General features: G+C 42.4%; 2 protein-coding genes across 2 annotated transcripts in view; both read right to left on the bottom strand.

Annotated features, from left to right (window-relative positions):
- The window catches only part of LOC127576272 (piwi-like protein 4), a 45,525-nt gene extending 43,831 nt beyond the window's left edge, over positions 1-1,694 (bottom strand). Inside the window, 1 exon segment of the mRNA XM_052026758.1 lies at positions 1,604-1,694. Within this exon segment, the coding sequence (XP_051882718.1) occupies positions 1,604-1,694 (91 nt within the window).
- Positions 1,695-20,258: 18,564 nt separating this feature from the next.
- Positions 20,259-24,322, bottom strand: LOC127576273 (alpha-(1,3)-fucosyltransferase 4-like). Its single transcript, XM_052026759.1, has one exon. It carries the CDS (start codon positions 23,156-23,158, stop codon positions 22,118-22,120), a length of 1,041 nt encoding a protein of 346 aa, XP_051882719.1. The 5' UTR covers positions 23,159-24,322; the 3' UTR covers positions 20,259-22,117.
- Positions 24,323-26,833: the final 2,511 nt, after the last annotated feature.

Raw genomic sequence — 26,833 nt, 5'->3', positions numbered from 1 at the left:
TTCTTCATTGGTTAGGGCATCAAAGGTTACGGGGAGAAGGCAGGAGAATGGGGTTGAGAGGGAAAAATAAATCAGCCATGATTGAATGGCAGAGCAGACTCAATGGGCCAAAAGGCCTAATTCTGCTCCTATGACTTATGGTCTAACTATTAGAAATCATATGGTGATGTTAAATTTATAGAAATAATCTGAATTTAGAGAAGCTTTCTGCCACACAATCAATGTCATTGCACTTTGGAGTGTGCTCCATTAATTTTCCCTTCAATGTCTTACATATACATAAAGAACACCAAAACTCCATAAATTAAACTATATGCATAGAAACTACAGCACAAGAACAGGCCCTTCGGCCCATGATGTCTGTGCTGAGCATGATGCCAATTTAACTATCTCTTCTGTCTGCACATGATCCATATTCCTCCATTCCCTGAATATTCATATGCCTATCTAAGCCTCTTGAACACCACTATTGCATCTGCTTCCACTACCACCTCCAGCAGCACATTCCAGGCACATATGACTCTCTGTGTAAAAAAAAACTTGCCCCACACATCCTCTTAAACTTTTCCCCCTCTCACCTTAAAACTTATGCCCTCTGGTATTCAACATTTTTGGTATTGGTATCTTATTGCCACTTGTACCGAGGTACAGTGAAAAGCTTGTCTTACAAACCGATCGTACAGGTCAATTCATTACACAGTGCAGTTACATTGAGTCAGTAGAGATTGCATTGATGTAGTACAGGTAAAAACCATAACAGTACAGAGTAAATTGTCACAGCTACAGAGAAAGTGCAGTGCAATAAGGTACGAGGTCACAACAAGGTAGATCGTGAGGTCATAGTCCATCTCATTATATAAGGGAACCGCTCAATAGTCTTATCACAGTGGGGTAGAAGCTGTACTGTGAGCATTTGTACTGTACTATGTACAATTTGTACTGTGAGCAAAGATTCTGACTGTCTACCCTATCTATGCATCTCATATAATTTTATAAACTTCTATTAGGTCACCCCTCTGCCTCCGACACTCCAGAGAAAACAACCCAAATTTGTGCAACTGTCTCCTTATAGCCAATACCCACTAATCCAGGCAGCAATCCTGGTAACCTCTTCTGAACCCTCTCCAAAGCTCCACATCCTTCCTGTAATGGGTGACCAAATCTGCATGCAATACTCCAAGTGCAGCCCAACCAAAGTTTTATACAACTGCTTCATGACTCTTATACTCTGTGCCCCTAGCGATGAAAGCAAACGTGCCGTATACCTTCTTTACCACTCTGTCTACTTGTGTTGTCACTTTCAGGGGGGTATGGACTTGGACCCCAAGATCCCTCTGTATATAAATGCTGTTAAGGGTCTTGCTATTAACTGTATACTTTCCCTTTACATTTGACCCTCCGAAAGTGCAACACCTCAAACTTGCCAGATTAACTCCCATCTGCCATTTCTCTGCAGATAATTTCTCTGCCCATAATTGTAACTGATCACAAAGGAATTATTTCTGCAGTAGCTAATTTCCACATGAATAAATTAATATTTTCAATGGTAGCTGGCATGAAAAGAAAATTAAAATAATTACTTAAGGCTAAAAAATTCCATTACCTGATTTAGATTCTTTCACATGTTGCATCATTTTTCTTGTATTTACACCAAAATCGAAGAAATTGCGCCGCTTGGAGTGTCCTCTATCCATCATTACTTGCTGCTCAAAACCAGCAGACACTGTTAAGCAAGAAGATGATTGCTTTTAAGATTGATGAATGAATCTCCAGTAAAGTTTGATCATTGGGAGCATGCATTTGTAAGACTGAAACTCTCACGTTGGAATCATTAATGAAGTTTCATTGGAGTTCTTTCAGTCTTCCAATAATATTCTATTAGCTGATAGGTGGAAATGATGATGGGTGTCATGTTGCAGAATTTTAGAACACACATGGCCATAATACACTATTGCTGCAACATTGGCATGTAAAGGTCAACAACATCTGTGCTATCAGTCTTAACATTCTGAAGAAAATGGACTTTACCATCTATATTTCTGATCTAATTTTCCTGCCAATTGTCTTCCCAATCACCTCTTATAACTGCTGATATTATTGCCATAACTGCTTCTCTGGATGATCAATTCCAAATGATCTCAGCATAAAATGGTGCTACAATATTGTCTTTAAAAGTGAATTGTATTTTCTAGAAACAATATTGGTTCATTAAAATTTATCTAAATGGTCCCAGTTGCTCTCCTGTGCAGTCTAATATTTGCAATACTGGTGGAAAACAATATACTTCAATGTGTATTTGGAATTGTAGATAAGATTACGAATGAAATTAGAAATGTACCAGCATACACACCTTAAGTCCAAAAGAGCTCCATTATCTTTGCCCATATAAATAATATTTTTTATGACCTATAGCAATAATCTTGGCTGAACTATTTTAACAGTCAATAACTGTAATATCAAGAAAATATTAACAGGCAAAGGAACAGAACAAGGAGATGTAAACTTACAAAAGCTTTTTATTAACTACTAGGGCTGAAGCCTACACATATGTACAACCAATATTGGAATAGGAGGTGTCTATAAAAATTCTAAGAACAGGATTAAACTGAGGGAGTGCAGTACCAAAGGCCAGGGGCCAGATGACAGTAACAACACTACTGACCCCCATGGTCGGATGATAGCATTGCCTATCGGGTCGGAAGCTACACCACTGTCAATCAAGGGTCCAGCTCCGCCCCACCCATTAAGAGTATACCTAAGGATTGGCTTGTAACCCACCTTTGTTCTTGACCCTGAATCATTGGCTTGTTTGAATTACCTGAGCAGGCTCCACCCAGCTACAGCCCTATAAAAGGTAGTACACGTGGGTAGTTCTCCCTCTTTTCCGATTGCTGCTGGGGTCGAGACCACAGGTGAGAGGGTGCACTTCCACAGGGGTCTAGGAGCATCCTAAGTAGATTCCCAGTAGCATAGAGCTGTTGTTTGTCCAGATTCAGGGAGGTTCAGACAATGTATTTCTTTGTTCCCTGATCACTTGTACTAGTTTGTTGCGTGTGCGCACTTCACCCCTGTTGTGACTCTTTCCTCCCCCCCCCCCCCATGTTTCGTGATCACCTGAGTGTGAGTGTGCATTTGTTCCTTCACATTCTGTTCCCGCATCAGTCTTTGTAAATAAAATCCTCCTTTTAAAGTACAAAGACTGTGTCTAGATACCTCTATCTTTAAGATCCAAAAGAACCTTTCTCATAACAGGGAGTCATGGAGAAGTGATCCCTGTGGAAAATGGGGAGGGGAGTGGAAGATGTGTGTGATCCCATTGTAGATGGTGGAAATTGTGAGGAATGATATGTTGCATGCGTAAGCTAGTGGGGTGGTAGATGAGGACCAAGGAAACTTTATCCCTGTAATGCTTGGGGGTAGGTGGGGTGAGGGCAGAAGTGCAGGGAATAGAGATGATGCAGGTAAGGGCTCCATCAATAGCAGTGGTGAGGGGGGGGGAGAATCCCCATTTTCTGAAAAAGGCAGACAGGTCCTGGAGTGGAAAGGCTCATCATGAGAACAGATATGGTGGAGAGGGAGGAACTGAGAAAAGGAATGCATCCTTGCAAATGACAGGGTGAAAGGAGGTTTAGTCGAGGTAGCTGTGGAAGTCAGTGGGTTTGTGGTAGATGTCGGTGGATAATCTGTCTCCTGAGATGGAGAGCGATCAAGAAAGGGGTGAGAGGTGACAGAAATGGACCAAATTAATTTGAGGGTGGGGTGGCAGTTGGTAGCAAAGTTAGTGAAATTGACAAGCTCCGCACGGGTGCAGGAAGCAGCAACAATGCAGTCATCAAGGTAGTGGAGGAAGAGTTGGGGAGTGGTGCCAGGGTAGGTTTGGACATGGACTGCTCCACGTAGCCAACAAAAAGGCAAGCATAACTGAGGCCCATGCAAGTGCCCATGGCTACACCTTTGCTTTGGGGAAAGTGGGAGGGGCCAAAAGCGAAGTTGTTGAGGGCAAGCACAAGTTCTGCCAGGTGGAGGAAGGTGGTGGTGGAGGGGAATTGGTTGGGTCTGTCTTCCAGAAAGAAATGAAGAACACTGAGGCCTTCCTGATGGGGGATAGAAGTGTACAAGGACCATACGTCCATAGTGAAAATGAGGAGGTCAGGGCCAGGGAACTGAAAGTTGTTGACGTAGTGGAGAGCATGCAAAGTGTCACAGATGTAGGTCCCCCACTGATATTGATGGAGCCCTCACCCATATCTCCTCTACTTCCCACACTTCTGCTCTCACCGCTTCCCCACCACCTTCCACCACCCACCCCCCCTCCAAGGCATAACAGGGATTGAGTTCCCATAGTCCTCACCTACCACCCCACCAACCTACACATCCAACATATCATTCTTCGCAACTTCTGCCATCTATAGTGGGATCCCACCACCAGGCACATCTTCCCCTCCTCTCTCTGCTTTCTGCAGGGATCACACTTTGAGGCTCCCTTGTCTGCTCATCCCTCCCCACCAATCCCCCTCCCTCCCCAGGCACTCGCCCCTGTAATCGCACAATGTGTTACACCAGTCGCTACATCTCCTTCCTCACCACCATCCTGGGCCCTTCTAGGTGAGGCAGTCTTTCACATGTGACTCCTGTGGCATTATTTATTGTATCCACTGCTTTCAATGCAGCTTTCTTTACATCAGTAGACTGGATGCGGACTGGGGAACCGCTTTGCCGAGCAGCTTCACTCCATCTGCTGTGCCAGCTGGGATCTCCTGGTGGTAAGCCATTTTAATTCCTCTTCCCATTCCCACATCAACATGTCCGTCCACTGCCAGGTCAAGGCTAAATGCAAATTTGAGGAGCAGCACCTCAGATTCCACCTGGGCAATCTCCAACCTGGCGGCATGGATACCAAATTCTCAAATTTCTGTTAACTGCTCCGTCTTTGTCCCTTTCCCCCACTTCTCTCTCTCTTCCTGATCCAACTGTACCCCACCACTCTGTTTCCCCTCCCCTACCATCTCCATCTGCCCATCACCCACACACTCCTCCCAATGGTTCCCCTCCCTTTATTCCATGCTCCACCATGCTCTCTTATCAGGTTCCATCATCTTCAGCCCTTTGTCACTTCCACCTATCACCTCCCAGCTTCTGACATCATTCCCACTCTCCCCCCTCCCTCATCTGCCTATCTCTTACTGATGTACACTATTCCACGATTCTTTGACAGAAGATATGTCAGGAGTACATATGTGTACGAATAATAAAAAAGTGTTGCAAAAAACCAATAAAGTTGAACATTTTCATACCTCTAGATCATTTTATAAAGCTACATTCTTCTTCCACAAGGCATGTATGGTGGAAAACAATAGGAGCGTTCCACAATCTTCCCATAAAAATATGAATACAAAACATAAGAAAAAGGGGCAGGAGTAGGCCACTCAGACCCTCAGCCTGTCATGCTAACAACACACGCGGCCCAGATTGAACCCAGAAAATAAACATGTTCTTCAGATAAAATTTTAATTGATATTTTTCCAAATTAACCAGATGGCTTCAAAACTATTATCATTTATTTTTTGATTAAATTAATCCTGTTGAACTAACTTTTTTTAGGACAATATATGTTTATTAACTTTTTATTTTAACTCAAGCAATAAAGATCAAACTTGCTTTTAAACCCTACCCTCCAAAAGAACTAGAAAAAAATCAATATGTATATCACTGGTGTATGGCCTGCTTTTTCTTGTCCCCTCGGAGAGCAGGTTGGCTGGATACTGATTAGGGGAATATAAAATAGCTTATGTAGCGGTTGCTACCGCAGAATAAAACAAGATGCTAGTCGGAGGATTGCCGAACAAGAACTGGTTTTTCTCCTGCCTTGCGCGGGCCCTTTAAGGGAGACTGTTCCCGCCCAATGAAACCGACAATGAACGTAAGTATTACGTCATCAAGACTTTCCCGCGCGCGGGTTCTCCCCGTTGCTCGGAAAGACGAGGCCCGCCGCCATCTTGGCCTCGTCGCTCCGATGCCGCGTGACCCGACTGCCGAGCCGGTTCGCCCGACTAAACGGTGAGTCGCCACAACAACCCCCCCCCCATAACCGGCGATACAGTCCCCAAGGTCCGAGGGGCTGTGCCAGCTGCCGCTTAGGGGGCCGGCCTCTGCGTCGCGGCGTTGCAACCTCGACAGGTTGTTGCAGATCCAAATGGGCCAGTTTGAGGCGGTCCGCCATGAAAACCTGTTCCCTGCCTCCAATGTCCAAAATAAAGGTGGATCCGTTATTCCGTATGACTCAGAACGTCCCCTCATATGGTCGTTGCAATGGCGCCCTGAGGTGTGCCCCTGCGAACGAAAACAAACTTACAGTCCCGTAGTTCCTTGGGCTGGGCAGGATGGGGCTTGACCGTGCCGTGAGGTGGGAATCGGGGCCAAGTTGCCAAGCTTCTCGGCAGTCTTTGCAGGACTGCTGGGGGTTGTTCCCCTTAGTCCCGAAGGGCAGGTATGAAATCCCCGGGGACAACTAGGGGCGCCCCGTACACAAGCTCAGCTGACGAAGTGCGGAGGTCTTCTTTGGGGGCAGTGCGTATGGCGAGCAGGACCCAAGGCAGCTCGTCAACCCAGTTAGGGCCCTTCAAGCGGGCCATCAAGGCTGATTTCAGATGGCAGTGAAAACGTTCCACCAACCCGTTTGATTGAGGATGGTAGGCCGTGGTGGTGTGCAGCTGCGTCCCTAGCAGGTTCGCTAATGCAGCCCAGAGACTGGAAGTGAATTGGGTGCCTCTGTCTGAAGTGATGTGGGCCGGAACACCAAAACGTGAGACCCAAGTTGTGAGCAGCGCCCGGGTGCAGGAATCAGTTGTGATGTCAGTCAGGGGGGTTGCCTCAGGCCACCTCGTGAACCGGTCCACGATGGTAAGGAGGTACAGGGCTCCTCTTGAAACCGGCAGAGGGACCACGAGGTCGACGTGTATGTGGTCGAACCTCCTACGGGTAGGCTCAAACTGCTGTGGTGGGACCTTGGTGTGTCGCTGGATTTTTGACGTCTGGCAGTGCGGACAAGTCCTGGCCCACTCACTGACCTGTTTGCGCAGGCCATGCCAGACAAACTTGCTGGCGACCAGTCGGACGGTAGATCTGATGGACGGGTGCGCCAACCCATGTACCGAGTCAAAAACGCGTCTCCGCCAGGCTGCAGGGACTATAGGGCGGGGCTGACCAGTCGCAACGTCGCAAAGTAGGGTCCGCTGACCTGGACCAACCAAGAAATCTCGGAGCTGCAGACCCGAGACTGCGGTTCTGTAGCTGGGCAGTTCGTCGTCGGCTTGCTGTGCGTCAGCTAGGGCCGTGTAGTTGACACCCAAGGATAGGTTGTGGATGGTTGGTCTGGAAAGTGCATCAGCAACGACATTATCCTTTCCGGAGACATGTTGGATGTCAGTTGTGAATTCAGAAATGTAGGATAAATGTCTCTGCTGACAAGCTGACCAGGGATCAGAGACTTTGGAGAAGGCAAAGGACAGAGGCTTATGATCGGTGAAAGCGGTGAAAGGCCTGCCTTCTAGAAAGTATCGGAAATGCCGGACCGCCAGATACAGCGCTAGAAGTTCCCGATCAAAAGCGCTGTACTTCAGTTTGGGCGGTCTAAGGTGCTTGCTGAAAAATGCCAAGGGTTGCCAGCAGCCTTCGAGTAGCTGTTCCAGTACCCCACCCACCGCGGTGTTGGACGCGTCTACCGTGAGGGCAGTCGGGACGTCAGTCCTAGGGTGTACAAGCATCGTGGCGTCTGCCAGGGCGTCTTTGGCCTTAATGAAAGCAGCCGCAGCCTCATCAGTCCAGGTGATGTCCTTGCCCTTACCAGCCAGCAGCGAGAACAGAGGGCGCATGATATGGGCTGCTGCAGGGATGAACCGATGGTAAAAGTTGACCATCCCAAGGAATTCCTGAAGGCCTTTGATTGTGCCGCGGCGGGCAAAATGGCAGATAGCGTCCACCTTGGCGGGTAGAGGTGTTGCCCCATCGCTGGTGATTTTGTGGCCGAGGAAATCGATAGAGTCAAGTCTGAATTGGCACTTGGACAGGTTCATCGTGAGGCCGAAATCGCGGAGGCGGGAATACAGCTGGCAGAGGTGGGAAAGGTGTTCCTGGCGGTTACGGCTGGCGATCAGTATGTCATCTAAGTAAATGAACATGAAGTCCAGGTCTCGGCCTACCGCGTCCATCAGCCGCTGGAAGGTCTGCGCGGCGTTCTTAAGGCCGAATGGCATCCAAAGGAATTTGAAAAGGCCGAATGGGGTGATAATCGCAGTTTTGGGGACGTCATCCGGATGGACCGGGATTTGGTGGTATCCCCTAACGAGGTCCACTTTGGAAAAGATGCGGGCCCCGTGTAAGTTCGCTGCGAAGTCCTGGATGTGAGGGATGGGATAGCGGTCCGGGGTGGTGGCGTCATTCAGCCTGTGGTAGTCGCCGCAGGGCCTCCACCCTCCGGTGGCTTTGGGGACCATGTGCAGGGGGGAGGCCCAGGGGCTGTCTGACCTGCGAACAATCCCAGCTCCTCCATGTGACGGAACTCTTCCTTTGCCAGGCGGAGCTTGTCTGGAGGTAATCGTCATGCTCGGGCATGAAGGGGTGGCCCTGTAGTAATGATGTGGTGTCGTACCCCGTGTTTGGGCCTAGAATTTGTAAACGAAGGTGCCAAAATCGATGGGAATTCGGCTAGGAGCTTGGCGAAATCGTCGCCAGAAAGGGAAATGGAGTCCAGGCGCGGGGCTGGTGGGGTGATTTCTCCCAGGGGATAGGTCCGGAGAGTGCTAGAGTGGACTAACCGCTTCCTTCGCAGGTCGACTAACAGGTTGTGGGCCCGAAAGAAATCGGCTCCTAGGAGTGGTCAGGTGACGGTGGCAAGGGTAAAGGTCCAGGTAAAACGGCTGCTGCCAAATTGTAATTGAAGTGTACGGGTGCCGAAAGACCGTATCGTTGTACCGTTGGCGGCATTGAGTAGAGGACCTGGTGGCCTGGCACGAGTGTCGCGGCTGGTTGGGGGCAAGATACTGACCTCTGCTCCAGTATCAATGAGGAAACGCCGTCCAGATTTGTCCTGAACGAAGAGGAGGCTCTGTCAGCGGCCAGCCGCCGTAGCCATCAGCGGCGGCTGGCCCTGGCGTTTCCCTGAAACTTGCAGGGTGGGCGGCATCGACGGGCCTCCGCACCCCACCTCTGATGGTAGAAGCACAGCTGATCACCCGTGTCGTCGTCTGTGTTCCTGGGGTGTGGCTGCTCGGTTGCTGGGGCCGGGCGAGGCGGGCGTTGGGCTCGCGGCCTGGTGATTTGACTGACGGAAGAACTGCTCTCGCGCTTGGCCCTCCACAGGACATCTGCCTGGGCGGCCACCTCACGGGGGTTGCTGAAGTCGGCGTCAGCTAACAACAAGTGGATGTCATCGGGGAGTTGTTCGAGGAAGGCCTGTTCGAACATCAGGCATGGCTTGTGACTCTCGGCCAATGCCAGCATCTCATTCATTAGGGCGGATGGGGATCTGTCCCCCAGGCCATCCAGATGAAGCAGGCGGGTGGCGCGCTCACGACGGGAGAGGCCGAAGGTCCTAATCAAAAGGGCTTTGAAAGCCGGGTACTTATCTTCCTCCGGAGGCGACTGGATGAAGTCTTCAACCTGGGCGGCTGTCTCTTGGTCCAGAGAGCTAACCACATGGTAGTACTTCGTGGAGTCGGAGGTGATCTGCCGAAGGTGGAATTGCGCTTCGGCCTGGTCAAACCAGATGCTGGGCCGAAGTGTCCAAAAGGTGGGCAGCTTGAGGGCCACTGCGTTGGCTGCTGCGCTGTCGTCCATTGCGCGGGTCCAAAAGCCGTTTGGACCGTCGGGGTCACCAATGTAGCGGTTGCTACCGCGGAATAAAACAAGACGCTAGTCGGAGGATTGCCGAACAAGAACTGGTTTTTTTTTCCCGCCTTGCGCGGGCCCTTTAAGGGACTGTTCCCACCCAATGAAACCGGCAATGACGTAAGTATTACGTCATCAAGACGTTCCCGCGCGCGGGTTCTCCCCGTCACTCGGAAAGACGAGGCCCGCCGCCATCTTGGGCCTCGTCGCTCCGACACCGCGCAACCCGACTGCCGAGCCGGTTCGCCCGACTAAACAGTGAGTCGCCACACTTACTGTAAATCACCAAAGTGAAACTCTACCTAATTAGGTAGAGAATCATGGGAATTGGGGAAGTACAGCTGCAATTTTCTATACTCACTAATGATAAACAGCTCCATAGTCAGAAGATAAAATTATTTTGACTGCAAGTTTTCAGCACACTTCATAGCCAGGATGACATAATATAAAATCACTTCTAGAAGAGAAATGCTATTTGGATCAGTTTTGAATCAAACAGCTGGGTTTGATGTATGCCATTATCTCAATTTTGCACATATATTGAGGAAAATTAAAACAGGGCAAATCCTTCTGACCAGAACCATAAGAGAAATGGATGGTGGGAACTAAGCTATCAAGTCAGCTGGGCTAGTGGTAAATGTGTTAACAGTTTCAAATGAAACTCATTCATCCACTATGAACAACAAAAAGTACTAACAATAGAACTTACACTGTTATTATTCCTCATTAATAATTCATAAAGTAACTTCAAAAACATCAAGTACAGAAACACTTATCCCATGCAAAATGAAATCAACATTATATACTGGAAAACACTGCTATATATCTTAAGGATTCAAAACATTTTCTTTGTTCAAAATTGTAGATGCTATTACATAAACAGTGACTGTATTACTTGTGCTGTTTGTCTACATTTTGAAGACAATGCTCCCAATCATTGACACTGACTACAAAGGCATAAACAGAAAATTAATGTGCTTGAAGTTTAACCTTAACCCAATGTAGGGAAGCAAGAAGGGTGATGGGTGATTAGAATTGTACCAGAATCACATACAGATTGCAGAATTTTGATTAAACCTGGAGCTAAACTAAGGCTATATCAAGTAAATATTCTGAACAATGAAAGAATAGCTATAGCTGGAAATGATACAGCTGTAATTAGGTAAATAAAAGTGGCTTTTAAAAATCGCTTTAAAAGTAAGGGAGCTTGGGAGTTTGTTAGTTTCATCTTCTAGGAGGTCATTAGCAGAGTCCAGCAACAGTCCAGTAAGATTTAAAAAAGTTGTTTTTGATTGGTCAATTGGGAGACCAAGCAGCCAATAACAGGCATCAGGTTCGAGCAGACAGTGTTTGAATGGGGAGGCTTTGGCAAGAAGAGGTCCGGGTAAGAGTGGGTAAGATTTGTTAACTTCCAGTTCCTGAACTGTTTGCAAAGATAAATTGCTCAGTAAGTCTGTAATTGTAATTTTAGCAACACTAATTAGATAATATACACAAAGTATTTAGATGTTTTAAAAAACTGCATAGGACAGTTCTAAAGGTATGTCCTTTTATTCCAAGGGCACAGCCTCAGAATAAAAGGACATACCTTTAGAACTGAGATGAGGAGGAATTTCTTCAGCCAGAGGATGGTGAGTCTGTGGAATTCATTGCCACAGATGCCTGTGGAGGCCAAGTCATTGGATGTATTTAAGTCAGAGACTCATAGGTTCTTGATTGGTAAGGGGGTCATGGGGAGAAGGTGGGAAAATGGGGTTGAAAGACAAAAAAAATCAGCCATGATTGAAGGGCAGGCTCAATGGGCCAAATGGTCTAACTCTGCTCCTATCTCTTACAGTATTACGGCTTCAAAATCAAAACTCAGCAGATGTTGAAAATCTGAAACAAAAGCAGAACACTGCAAACACTCAGCAGGTCAGGCAGCACCTGTGGAAAAAGAAACAACATTTTACATTCAAGGACTGGGATTGGAAAGCAAGAAAACAAATTATCTTAACACTGCATAGAGGGCAGGTGATGGATAGAATAACAGCAATATCTGTGATAGGGCAAGGCCAGAGTTGCCATGGAGATAAGATGTATTTCAAATTACCTGGTTGATATGTTAAGGAGGGTAGTTAGATCAGCAGCTTTTTGTTTGAGGAAGGCAAACCTGTAGGTACTGTATATATTTGTGCAAATGCGTTGAAAAGCTGTCAAGCCCCTCAGTGGCTGCAAAGAATTATCTACTTGTAATAGCCTCAAAAAATTTGAGATTGTACAAAATTATTTCCCTCTTTTAGTCAATTGCTGTTTTAAGGCGCCATGGTAACTAATTGGCAAATTTGCTTTACTTTTTTTTAAATGCTTAATTTAATACTACACAATATTGAAAGTTGGCGATGTCAATGTCTTTAATTTTAGAGTTATGCCAGAGTTTGCAAATTGGTTTAGCCTATAAATAAGTGAATTGAAAGAGCATTTCGTATTTTAAGATGTTCCAGGAAAAGTTGAAGTTTGCCAACGTTTTGCGTCCTCAAAATATCTTGCAACATCTCGACGTGAGTTGGCTGACAAAATCGTATTATCATCTCTTGCCATGCCACGTTCTGCAGAAACGTCCATTTTACAATAAGTAAGAACTTCAGATTTTTGCCAACAAATCTAAGTGAACTAAGTTTCTTGCGGCACCCCGTTTTCTTGCAGCAATATTCAACTAAACCCCAACGTTTTAGAACAAGTTACAAAGAAGTTGGGCTTCTTGTACCCATCAACGTGACGCACACGAACCGACTTCCCCGAAAAATCAGTCGTTCGTTCATACTACCTTTAAACCAAACACAACTGCTAAATGTTATTGCCTACTTATTCGAGAATGAGGGCATGGCCATTGTTTAACAAGTGTGCAATCCATACTTATAGTCGCCTCTCTAGCACAGCAGCTCCGTTTCCAAGTCTCAATGCTGCATTCAGCGCACGCGCATTCGGCCTCCTCCTCGTCCCCTCACCTGTCCGTCACCTGGAGGCACCGCCCCTCACAGTGGGCCAACGTATGTCCTTGCATGGTACAGGCAACTACAATCAAGCGAGTGCCATGGGCAACTCCAGTCAGAGGAGTTCCTTGAGGAGCATTGGGGGGAGGGTGAAAGAAATTAGGAAGGCAAAGAGTGGCCATTAAATATCCATGGTAGGTAAGATTAAGAAGAATCCCAAGTTTTTTAAGGAGCAAGAAGGTAGCTAGGAAAAGAGTGGGACCAAAGGGGTAGTCAGTCTATGAAATTAGGAGATGTGCAGCGAGGTCTAAAATTGAATAGGTCTTTTCTGTATTCATCAAGGAAAAGGAATGGAGGATAGCGAGTTCAGGGAGAGATGTGTTGATTGTCCAGAGCATGTCAGTATTATGAAGGGAGAGCTGTTAGATGTCATGGAACACATAAGGGTTGATAAATCCACAGGACCGGATGTGATTTAACCCAGAATGTGATGGGAAACGAGGGATGAGATTGCTGGGACTTTTTTTTTGCATCTTTGTTAGCAACGGGTGAGGTACCAGAAAATTGGAGGATAGGTAATGTTATTACTTTATCTGAGAAGGACAGCAGGGGTAAGTGGGGTAACTACAAGCTGATGAGCCTTGCATCAGTGGTAGGGAGAAAATTCTAAGGGATAGAACTTTGGTACATTTGGAAAGGCAGGGACTGATTAGAGATACTCGGCATGGCTTTGTGCAGAGGAAATCCTGACTCAGTAATCTGAGTTTTTTTTGAGGAGGTAGCAAAGGAGTTTGATGAAAACATCTGTAGAAGTTGTCTACTTGGACTTGAGTAAGGCATTTAACAAGCTCCCACATGGTAGGCTGGTCCAGAAGGTTAAAGCACATGGGATCCAAGGCAAGCTGGATAATTAGATACAACATTGGCTTGATGATAGGAACGCAGAAGGAGATGCCGGAGGATATTTTTCTGATTGGAAGTTTGTGAACAATGACATACCACAGGGATTGGTGCTGGGATCTTTGCTGTTTGTGATGTATGTTATTGACCTGGATATGAATGTCAGAGATATGATTAGTAAGTTTGCAGATGACACTAAAATCAGTGCTGTGGTGGATTGTGAGGATGGTTGTCTAAGGCAACAGCAGGATATAGATTGGATGGAAAGTTGGGTGGAGCGTTGGCAGATGGTGTGTTGATACATTTTGAGAAGTAAACTAAGGGTTGCTAGGGCACTAAGGAATGTTGATGAACAGAGAGACCTATGGGTCGAGGTCCATAGTTCCCTGAAAGTGGTAACAAAGGTTGATAGGGTGGTGATGAAGGCATATGGTATGCTTGACTTCATGGGTTGGGGCATAGAATATAAGAGTTGGGGCACTATGTGGCAACTTTACAAAGTACTGGTTAGGCTCCATTTCCCCACATGGAGTATGGAGTACAGTTTGGGTTGCCATACTATAGTAAGAAATTTAATTGTGTTGGAGAGAGTGCAGAGGAGATTCATCAGAATGATGCCTGGATTGGAGAACTTTGGTTATGGGGAGACTGGATAAGCTGGGCTTCCCTGGAGTGAAGGAGGCTGAAGAGTGATGTGATAAAAGTATATAAGATTGAGAGTCATAGGATAGAGAGTCAAAATGCTTTTCCCGTGGTAATGCTATCAAAAATAAGAGGTTTTAGGTGAGAGGAAGGAGTTTTAAAGGGGATCTGAGGGGTAAGGTTTTTTGTACACAGTGTGATTGATATCTGGAACGAGCTGCCAGAGGAGGTGGTGGAATCACTACATTTAAGAGGTATTTAGACAGATACTTACATAGGCAAGGCATAGGAGAATAGGGCAAATGGGATTAGTGTGGATGGGCAAAAAAGTTGGCATGGATGTGGTTTCTGTGCTATTCAACTATGTCTGGTTGTATCTGGACAAACAGTGCAGTTGTAAAAAGTGAATCTTTCTTGTGAGTTGAAGCCATTGCCATCTCATGCAACTAATTAATAGCACAAATACATATAAATGAGTTTGATTTAGTTGCCCTTATGGTGATGTTGTCACAAGGTAGCTAAGATTGATAACTAAATGTTCCAACAGTCTTAACATTTAGAACATCTAAACAAATGGTAAAGGGGGTGGGGTAACCTATTAAGGGATAAGATGAAGGCTTATAAATTAGTAACAAAGGTTAATGGAGTTTATAATGTATATTAAAATATGAATATATAGAATCAGTAAAGGTGAAGCTAAGAAAAAATACAGGCAGAAAACACTGGTTATTTATAACAGCCCCCTACAGCAGGACTAATACAAATCAGCAAATCGGCATAGCATATGGAAAAGGGGAAAAGAATAATCTTGGGAATTTCATCTAAATATTAACTGGGTAAACCAATTATCTTGGAGGATGAGGAGGAGTAGGAGAGATTTCTAGAACATTATGTTGAAGAGTCAGTGAAGAAACAGGCTATTTTTGACTTCATTTGTGTAAAGAGACATGTTAATTAGAAATTGCAGAATGATTCCTCCGGGGGCCAGCAATGTTAACACAAAAGAATTTCATAGAGTGGTTTGGTTGAAATTAAATTAAGGCATTACATTTAAAAGGGCATTTGCAGAATTGGGATAGGATAATGAATTTAATGAGAAGAAAATACGTAAGCAATTATATATTGTTTTGTTAAATATACAAACAATTAACAAAACAATTCTAAATTTCAAATAGATATTCCCCTGAGGAATAAACTCTTCTTTGGTAAAATGGTGCAGCTGTTTGCATACTTCTGGCATCGTGTCTCCCAGAGGAAGGTAGCTAAGTAGGCTATGAGTAAATAAAGAGCCTGCATAGAAATATAGAGCAGTTAAGTGAAAAGGCCAGAAACCATCAGATAGAATATAACATGTAAAATAGGACAATTTGGTAAGAAGATTGAAAGAGCAAGATACCTTTGAAAAGATGAGAGACTAGGAAATATAGAGACACGAGAAATTGCAGCTCGAAATCTGGAGCAACACACAAAATGCTGGAGGAACTTGGTAGGTCAGGCAGCATCTATGGAGGGAAATGAACAGTCGACGTTTTGGGGTTAGACCGTTCATCAGGACTAGGAAATATTGGGTTCAGAATCTTTGTACAAGAGTTACAGAAAATTCTACAAAATATTAGAAAGAGAAATGTACATTGGGCTTCAATGGAATGTGCTTAGCCACTAAAGCAAGTTACAAATTCTAGCATAATTTCCTCATAAGGAACTAATGAGAGAAATGAAAGATAACATTAGAAAATTTTGCCAAAAAAAGATAGCAAACCCTAGTTTTGAGAAAGTTTATAAATCAGTAACAAAGGTTTGCTATACTTTTGGCAAAATTTTTTTGATCTAATGCTTCAAAGGTTGTCTCAGCCATTGAGAAAATTAGTATAGAGTTGCTAAAGATGTAAACTTGGATTGTAGATGCTTTTTCAAGTACATAAAAAGAGGATTAATGAAAATAAACACTATGCAGGACAGTCTTACTCCTAGAAACTGATATGCTTATAACTTACTCTTTTTTTTAATTTATACAAAATCCAGTCTGGAACTACACATTTTTAAAGCAGTAAATATGTAGGGGAATGATCACTTGTGTTGACTGTCATTCCTGATTTTATCACATCAGACCTTTTTTTATTCTGTTTATTCCCAAAAAAATGTTTCCTCAAAAAAGCCTTTTCAACTTCATTAGCAAAGCCCCACACAGAACAGGGCACTTAACATGCAAGTATTTTCATTTGTCATGGCCAAATCAAGCTTAACCTATAGAAAAATTGAGTAAATTACCTTTTTCAACTTAAAAATGATCAAGAATATCTAATCATAGTCATACATCATGAAAATATTAGGTAATTGAGAGAGTATCACATTCCTAAAATGAAGAAAATGACTACTCGAAATTCAGGACTTCCACATTCAAGCATACCTCTGTGGGAGTCTTGAATGTCCAAAGACTTGGATGAGGGAGTGCTGGCAATTTGAAATGGGTATGCCAATGTTTCTCAGGAAAATGAGGGCCACTTAACCACTGAATAATTGAAGCATTATAGCATCCCCTTCTTAACAAGCATTTACATACAAGATCACATTTTCATAGTCAGCAGCTGGTTGCATATTTCTGGTATCATGCCTCCTACAAATAGATGGGATGGTTAGGAGGAGGAAATAAGGAGCCTGCATAGAAATATAGACAGATTAAGTGATGAGGACAGAAAACATCAGAAGGAACATGTGAAAATGTAAAAAAAAGGCAATTTGGTCAGAAGATTGGAAAAAGTAAAATAATGTGGGAAAAATAAGAGATTAGGAAATGTTAATTTCAAGGTCTTTGTACAAGAGTTGCAGAAAATTTTGCCAAGTATTAAGATGGAAAGTAATACATTAGGCTTCAATAGAATGTAGCTTGCCACTAAAGCATATTACAAATTCTGGTGTAATTACCTCAGCATTTAGCAGGCATTCATTTTAATCTTAATTAGAACTGCAAAACCAAACATATTATTTAATCACCTGACTTTGTCTAAGTTTAGGATTTACAAGAACTAGATCACTCTTGCTGAACAAAGTAATTAGTGGGTTTTGTTTACGACTATGTAGATTGTCCCGATATGCCTCAGCTTTTCTTTTACAGGGTGGAAAAAGTACAGGGTGGCCTGGCTGACACTAATGCCAATTTCTTGGAGCATGTAGCTGACAAACAAGACCTGTAATGATGATCCAGCACAAACTTTATTTAGTCTCTGGGACTAGGTTAAGCATTTAAAGTGGCACAATTTGCACCGAATTTCAAGCATGGTTAAATTTCTGGACCTATTGTCTCAGCCACTGAGATTAATGAATTATTAACATAATCAAGGACACAATGAAATGAAAATGCGATTTTAGTTTCCATTTCATTTTTTGCAATCCAATATTCTATTGGTTATGATGCAATCCAAAGTCTGAAGGGGGGGGGGAAACAATTATTCTTACCATTAGGGGAACATGTTAGCTGCATCACTCAGTATTAACCTATCTTTTGTAATATTAATGTCTAGGATTTGGAAATTATGACTGATGATATTAACAGAATTAAATTAATCTGCATTTAAATCTCAATGGAATACAAAACCCTAAGCAGATGAAGCTTGAGTTTGTTTTTATTGAAAGCAGTTTGCAATGGCATTGTTATATTTTGTTAGTGTATGGTTACATCTGTTGACTGTTGGTGGTGTTTACTCGGAAGGTATCTGAACACTTTCAGCCAAACAAGACCAAGAAAGTCACTTGCATGTTGATGTACCCTTCACCAACCTCAGCCATGTAAACAAATAGATTAGGGATATCTGGAGCAGAAGCAATCTGGGAGTGACAGATCCCTCCCTCTCTTACCAACATTATACCAGGTGTTCAATTCTGGTTCATTGTAGAAAACAGACACAGCAAAAAGCACACCTTGCAAGGTGACACTGATTAAATGGAACTATAGCATAGGGCTACTTATAATGCAAACATCAAAACTAACAGGGTACAGAGAGATAGTTGTCTTCAAACTGGGGCAAAACTCTATAGTTCTATATCATCTAGTCAGAACTCTTGAAGAAATAGTTGCCATTTGTCTGATGCACACAGCATCAAATACATTCAAGGTACTTGACAAAATCCAAGAGAAAGCAGAGTGATATGCACTTCTATTACTCAACTCAATGTCCACCAGCGTATTGTGGAGATACAAGAAATCGCAGATGCTGTAATCCAGAGCAGAAAACAAACTGCTGGAGGAACTCAGCAAGTCGGGCAGCATCTGTGCAGGCAGAGGGATGCTCGATGGTTCAGGTTGAGACCCTGCATCAGTGTATTGTGACTGCAGTATGCTCTTTTAAGAGATTGCACAGTAGCAGCTCAATTAATTCAACACTCTAAAATGCTACCACTGAGAAAGCCAAAAGCTACATCCTCATGAGAATGTCATCTCCAAGTCATAACTCTGACAACCAACGTCCTTCCTCCATTATCACCTGGTTAAAAGCCTGGAACTTTTTGCCCAATGTCATTGTGGGAGAACCATAATCAGGATCAGAATTCTTAGAGCAAATTAAAAAAAAACTATTTGTGTGATCCTGGAGAATGAGCTTTAGCAGGTATTCAACCATCTAGTCCCAAGGTTGAATTTAATTGAACTTGTACTTTGCTTCATCTACATGTAAAAGTAGGCTGGTCCAGGCCTGCAAGGTGTACAGTAATAAAGTGGTTGACCCAATCTGTACACGTTAAATCAGCAATAGTGTAATACAATCATGCTGATGAGCAACTTCTGTTACTTCCATCATCTTCACCCAATGGCAAAGTGTTTCTCAAATCACTTACTGGATACTAATAAAAAAAGGAATCAGTCCATTTTCTTTCCTACTTATCTCAATGCACTAATGGCAATCTGCCATTGAAATTAGCCAATTCAGCACAATTTATCTTTACCTCAGTGGATCACAGATTAACAGAACTCAAAATTAGTTTAAAAACTAATGTGCTGACAAAACAAAGAAGGCCAGAAAAAAAATCTAATGCCATTGAAAAAGATGTTATACTTTTCTCATAGATTTAAATAATAAATAAATAAATTCTGACAGTAAAATGACACAGAAGACCATTCAGCCATCACTTCCATGCTGGCTCCCAAGGAAGCAATCCCATTAGTCCATTCCTCCTTTTCTTATTTCCCTTTACTTTTCAATGTATTCTCTCTCACAATTGCCCATCACCTTGATTCTTTTGCCATTAATTTACCACATCTCTGAGAGGTGGGAAGAAACCAGACCACCCAGAGAAAACCACTCTGTCACTGAGTGAATGTACAGACTCCAAACAGACAACACCTGATGCCCAGTTTGAATCCAGAAAATAAATCAGTTCTTCAGCTAAAATCTTAATTGATTTTTTTTCTAAATTACCCAGATAGCCTCTTGACTATTATCATTTAACTTTTCGTTACCTTCTCTACATTAATCCCATTGACTAATTATTTTATTTTGAGGCCTGTATATATAATATTCCATAGCATTCCAGATATCATAACTAATGCTATGAGACCTGCTGGCAGCTTAATGGATATTTTTTTTCCTTTTGTTAGTGTCCCACAGTGAGATTAAACAGCAACATGTATAGATTAATAAAATGTTATTTCCATCCATTATGCTAGCAGAGTGACAGTAGCATCTGCACCGGGATAATTCTGATCCCAAATATTTTCATGGCGCTTTTCTTTAAAAATTCCAGTCTGTGTTTTAAATACCAGGCCAGCTGTTTGTTTAGCTTTCAAGAATGACTGTAACAAAAGGCACCTAGTATTTAGAATATTCAAGTGGTGGTCATGATTTCACTTACAAAATTCAATGTATAGCATTTTAATTTGCTACTATTTAATTGTCTGTACTACCACAAATAAAATAGAAACTTCTTTCAGAGCTGCTTAGAGAATCTTAGGCTTTACTTCCTTGCAAAAAAAATTGAAAACTATGTAGAATCAGTAAAAAGGCAACATTTCTTTCATTACAAGAACTAAATGAGTTACAAAACCATAATGTGAAATTCTGTTCTTATGAGAGTTGATTTTTAAAACATTTTTATAGGGCATGTCTAAGAATTTCCTCACAATTTTAAAAGAAACATGCCATACATGTGACCTAATAAAACACCCATGTTCAAAATGACATTGATCTGACAAACATGCTGCATTAGAATCAAGTCACAAAAGTCTCAAATACACCAATACTACATTGTCTTTAAAGGTTGATGTTTGATATACTTCTAAATAAATAACTGTTTTATATCAGTATTTCTACTTGGGATGAAATCTGATCTGACTGCAGCTTACTTGAAACTCCTGTTCAGAGCAATTATCCTAAATAAAACATTAATCTTAAAGTACTTTCTTAATGAATGTCTCGGGTTACTTAATCCAAAATGAACTGAAATGCAGCTAGTTCACAACATGATATTCCAATAAATATGCTATTGCAATAAAATAACAGAAAGAAAGAACATTTAACAGATAAATAAACATAGAAAAGGATCATAATTTACAAATTGGAAAGCAGTGTGATTATTTTTAGTACTGAGTTGTAAAAAGGCCAAGCAAAATAAGATGCTGTTCATTTTACATTAATTATTGGGAAATGTGAAATCAGAATATATAATTATATTTGAACCTTAATGCCAATCTTGCCATTCACAATCCTTTTCACGTTGGAAGGCAATAATTTTCACAATGTCAAGCTGTACAATATTCAATAAGTTATGAAAATACTAAAATGGTGTAGCCTTTGGTTGTTCTGCTTGTCTTGACAAAATGCCAAGACAGAAACTACATGATCCTTAATTACATTATTTCCCAGCCATAAGTGGCTAAAGCAGGAATAATATTAATAATGTTGTAAATCTATTGATTTCACAATGTCCATAAATTTCAAATAAGTCATAAGAAAAAGAGATTTAGCAAGGCTCGTGGCAGAGCAGCACAAATCGTCCAGCAATTTGCAGTTTCATGGTGCAGCTTATATACTCCACATATTATGATTTTATGAGTTAATAACCGAGAATACAGTTGATGCACCATCTTCATGATACAAATTCCCAACAATATCTGGAGTTATAATGGTAATAGAAGTTGCAGTGTAATGCAAGTTTCTCCGGCTTTACTCTAGCATAATGACTTGGCTGTAGGTGAAATCCAGAAATGGTCCCCAGTTTTCTAACAATCAGCTTCCAGTGTCTGGCAGCAGCAGTGGTTGGCAACAAATATTATCAGTTTATGTTTGCACTGCACCAAACAGCACCTTGTGGCAGATGGAGATTTTTAAAAAAAAACTCTTGCGAATTTACGCTGCCCAGTTAACTGGAGAGTTGAACTGATGCGAGTTCATTTCATCCCGGACCTTACAGGATATAAATAAGATTGCATCTTCATTGAGAGGTCCACATTTTGCAGTCATTTTTTAACAATCAGTTCAAGTTTTATGGCAATTGGCCTTAATTTTCTAGAATCAAAATAATGCAGTACTTCAATATTATTGTTTATAAATTAATAATTTATACTTAAAGAATTATAGTATTTAGGAGTAAATTTATGCGTTCAATATTGCACTTTAAGTTTTGTACATCCCGCAATAATGCAGCAGATTCCACAATCTTCACAATTAACAGTACTCGCTGCCACTCCCACCTTTGTTTTTGAAACAGAAATGTGCACCTGCAAACTACAATCACTGAAACCAAGTTGCTAGATTTGAGACAGTCTTGTATTGCCTCCCAGCACTTTGGACAGCTTTGCATACTTTGCAGTATTGCTCATCCCAGAACTTTGTCAGATGCACATTGTAGTGCCTTTTCCACTCGAAATATTTTTTATAGCTTCCCTCGTCTTTATCCAAATACTTCAAATACTCGGCCAGTTTCCTGGGAGTCGAAAAATCATCGACGTGGATAAAAGAATCCGCGGGGATGTGCTGCTCATAGTTGTCTCTGCTCGGTCCCAGGACCACGGGCACAGCGCTGGACAAAAAGGAATTTTTCCAAAGTTTTTCGGTTATGTAGTCCTCATGTTGCGAATTTTCGAAAGCCAGATAGAACTTATACGGCAATACCGTCAGAACAACATTGTCGTTTTTAAGATCCAGGCCATATTTTCCATATACGTCAATGTTCATATACTTCTTGAGCTGATGGTAATATTTAACCCGTGCATGATCTTCATTCCAGTTACTGATGACCCAAGCCACCAACTTAGTTTTCCTGGGCAGCACTATCCGCCGATCTCCCCTTTCTCTGGGATAGAGATATCCATAAGGAACGAAAATGTCTGACTCACGCTTGTAAGTCATCGTCCAGTTGAAGATACCGTTTAGTTTCTTTAACCGGGAAGAGTGACTGGGAGACTCGAAATTCATCCAGACCCATTTCTGGGAAATAGGTCTCCGTCCTGGGGGAAGCTGATACAGATTGTGTTCCAAATCTCGGTGATGTATGATTACAGCCTGTGAACGAACATAAAGCCGTCGGTCTGTTGTCAAGCGACAGCCGTGAATGTTGTAGAGAGTCGCGCAGTTTTTGATCTCGGTTTCCTTGCCGAACGGATACCACCAGATGAGCACAGTCACTGTTGGGGCAGGGCTTCTGCCTCCGACTCTTTCCTGTAAAGTATAGGAACGGCTGACCAGGAGGAACTCTCGCACAGTCAAGTACGTGGTTAGCACAATACTGGCGGAAGCAGCTAAAGACAACCGTCGGCACAAACTTCTATGCATAATTTATTTTCATAATCTAGATATGCATGAACCTAAGATGACATCACATTAAACGCAATCTTGGAGCACTGCAGTAAATACGATCAAAGTAATTAACTGGAAAGGCTGGAATCCGCAGGAGGGAGGCAGTCGGCCAGCGCCGGGCTTTCGACTGCGCTTGTGCTCAGATACATCAGAATTAGATAAAGATCGCAGTATTCCCGATAAGTTCCTGACGTGGCACAAGTTGGAAAGGGAGTGGATAAGGGGAGGGGAAAGGGTGTTGCCACTTACAGGTTTTTGATTACTTAATCCAAAGGTGGTTTAAAGTAATGCGTCAGATTTCCATACACATTTCCATTTCCGTTAATATCATTCAGGATCCGACTCTCTCTCCACCCCCGCCAAAAAAAACCCGAAGGCTTTACACTATCCCGATCACGGCTAATGTGACTACTTGGTTGTGATTATTCTTATATATTTAAGGTAACGTTAATGCACGTTGCAATGTGGCTGACGCTTCAGAGCACTAGGACAAAGACATTTGTTAAGGAGCGCCTGGCCGATTAAATCCGATGGGAACACGTCGAATTGTAGTAGCTCCTGACCAAGTGTCATTATTAAAAAAACATGTTATTTTCGTTCATTTAACGGAAAGTGTCCCCATTTCTTCTTGTAAGCAAATGGGTGTAATCCTGAAACTGAAAAGCCTTCCGCATTTTATTGACACGATTACATTCCGAATCGCTCACCTCTGCACCAGGCCGACGTCTGACAATAGATGCTGGAATCCGTGACAGAAACACAAATGCTGGAAAAACTCAGCCAATCAACCAGCATCCCTGCAAAGGGAAACCGGTAGATGCCGAAAGTGGATGACTGTTCTACCAAGTGCTAGACCCCAAACCTGCCGTTCTATTTCGGGATTTTAATATTTAATGTTAGCAAAATTTGACGTCAATATTGTTTTAAACTCACCTTCTATACTAGAAATGCAAGTATGCAATAATGCACCTTCCTTGTGAACGCATTTTAAGGTCTCCCACAGTTGGTATGACATTTCGGAATTCCCAATGAATCTCTCTGGTGAATCGAATGAAACAAATGCCATGGTTATTTTAATCATCTTTACTCCCTGTTCCTGGTGTTGCTGTCTCTGAACTTCCGTTGTTTAAATTATTAATATTTAACCCAATAGAAAATGCATCAATAAATTAAAGAGACTCCTCGCAACATGTATAGTAATCTGCTGAAGGAAAAGAGGAATTCAACATAGTAAGTATATTCCAACACTGTATATCTTCCATAAAAGGAATAAATACAATAACTTCAAAATATAGAATGCTAGCAAATTAACGCACAAAATTAAATATTTAATTCATTGATTACTTTGCATCATGGTCAACACTACTGCTGCCGCAAAACAACAAATTTCACGATATATGTCAGTGATAATAAACCTAATGCTGATATGGTGGGCCGGAGGGCCTGTACCTGTACTGTTGTTCTATGTTTACAGAAATGTTACATTGTTGTCCTGTGGCATTGGGTTTTGACACAATGGTCTGTACAGACAAGCAGCAAAACAAGCATAGCAAAATTAACAAGATTATAATGCAGGGATATTACATACTAATCCAGTGACTCCTGCAAACTACCGTCTGTAAAATTATTCTTTCAGGGAATACTTTAACTTGTTAGTTTGCTGTTTATATCCACTCAGGCTGCAGTACAGGAATATTTTTCTTTGGATGTCTGCTCTACCACACCCATAATTCCATATTTAGGTACTATTTCCAAATGAAAAGCCTTGCTTTCTTGCAGTAATCATATTTAGCAATTATGGCTTTCTTCAGAGGATGCATGATATTAAAAATGTTGCCTTCTGAAAGGCCCTCTGAAGGCTTACTTCCAGAAACAAGTTGTTGATCCCTCTTTCTGCCTGTGATAGCCATGTTCTCTCACAAAAAAAGACAAATCATGCAGGTCAGATTGTTTTTTTCCCTGCTAATGTTCACAGACAAGAGACAGTTCTTATCAGCTTTGTGAAGCATATAGAAAATGTACTGTTACAGACAATATTTTGTATATTGTGTGGTAGATGTTAAGTGTGGGGAAATGAGAGTTGCAATAGTGCTGAAAGTAAGAAGTGCAAGCAGTTGGTAAGCGGGTGAAGTGAAGTTTGGTGCATTGACTGCATAAAGATGAAAGGATATGGAGGAGGAGGTGTTTTGTTAATTGTGAGGCCGTAGACATGGGGAGGGGAAATCACTGAGGCAAAAGGTTGGGTTTTTAAACTGATGTCTCTCAGGAGGTTAATTGACTCAGGAGAGTTGTCAGTTTAAACACTGTAACCAACCCTTGCAGCTGAGCTCCAGACACTGATCTTGTCTGCAACGGTTTTCTACTGGCTTCTAAATTGTCCCCTGGATGGCTTTCTGTTCCACACTGGTAGGTTTGGGGGTGGAGGAGAATTTCCTCCCTGTTCTTCACCAGTATACGAGGGCCTTCAAAGCATTAGTGGAGAACTTAGAGATGTGATCTGCAGACACAAGAGACTGCAGATGCTGGAATCTGGAGCAAAAAACAAGCTTCTGGAGGAATTCAGGTCAGGCAGCATCTATGGAGGGAAATGGACAGTCGACATTTCAGGTCAAGACCCTTCATCTGGACTGGCTGTCTGCAGATTGTGCAGCAGTTTCTTTCTTAACAACTTTGCTGTCTGCAATAATACTGCATCTTCTCTATAGAAGCTGTTGGCATCTTTTAAGTGCTGTTTGTGAATATCAATTTATCCTCACCTCCTTCCTAACAGCTGCCCAAATCAATGAACAGCCCTGCTTCTTCTGGCTGCACCCCCGGCTGATGAAAAAGAGATGGCAGCACCAAAGTAACATACTGTTTATGAACACATGAACAGAAAAATATTCTTTTCTAATAAATGTATATACAAAAAGTCTGCAGCCTTAAAATGAGGTTTAAAAATAAGGTATCTATATTAGTCACATGTACATCGAAACACAGTGAAATGCATATTTTGAGTAGAATGTTCTGGGGGCAGCCCGCAAGTGTTGCCACGCTTCCGGTGCCAATATAGCGTGCCCACAATGTCCTAACCCATATGTCTTTGGAACAGGTATGTCATACAAGAAAAAATATTAGCCAGTGAATGAAGGTTGCCTTTAATTTTAATGAATGGGCATTTTTTGGGCTTACACCAGATAAATGACCATAAAGGAAGGTTGCAGGATTTTTCTATAAACCCAAATCATTCATTAATGATCTTCAGGGTCGAGGGTATCTGTACAATCTGTACAGCAAGACCTACATGTGACACTTATCGCAGAATATGCAGTTGAATCCTCTCAGTGCAACTAAGAAAGTCACAAATTCCAACACGAAATTTAAAACACTATATAATCTTTGGACATACAGCCTATTTATTTGACTGATCGGAACAAATATAAATGACAAATTGAAAAAGGAGGATGAAAAATAAAACCTGTCAATATTTGCAATGAATACCTAAGTGAGTGCTGCACAGGAAGTAATAAATGTTGTAGAAATTACTGCTGGGTGCAGGTAGAGGAGGAGGAAGGACATATTTTCCCCAACAGTGGGAGAAATAAACTTGCCACTCTCATCAAAGTGGTCAGGAAGAACATCTGCTCCAATATACTGCATGCATTTACAGCA

The sequence above is a fragment of the Pristis pectinata genome, chromosome 11 (assembly GCF_009764475.1).
Source record: "Pristis pectinata isolate sPriPec2 chromosome 11, sPriPec2.1.pri, whole genome shotgun sequence".
NCBI lineage: Eukaryota > Metazoa > Chordata > Chondrichthyes > Rhinopristiformes > Pristidae > Pristis > Pristis pectinata.
The sequence above is the reverse complement of the archived record's forward strand: the minus strand, read 5'-3'. Positions and strand labels throughout refer to the sequence as shown.

What these genes read in the sequence shown, in the direction of transcription:
- LOC127576273 (XM_052026759.1), bottom strand. Translation starts at nt 23,158, where the DNA reads ATGCATAGAAGTTTGTGCCGACGGTTGTCTTTAGCTGCTTCCGCCAGT.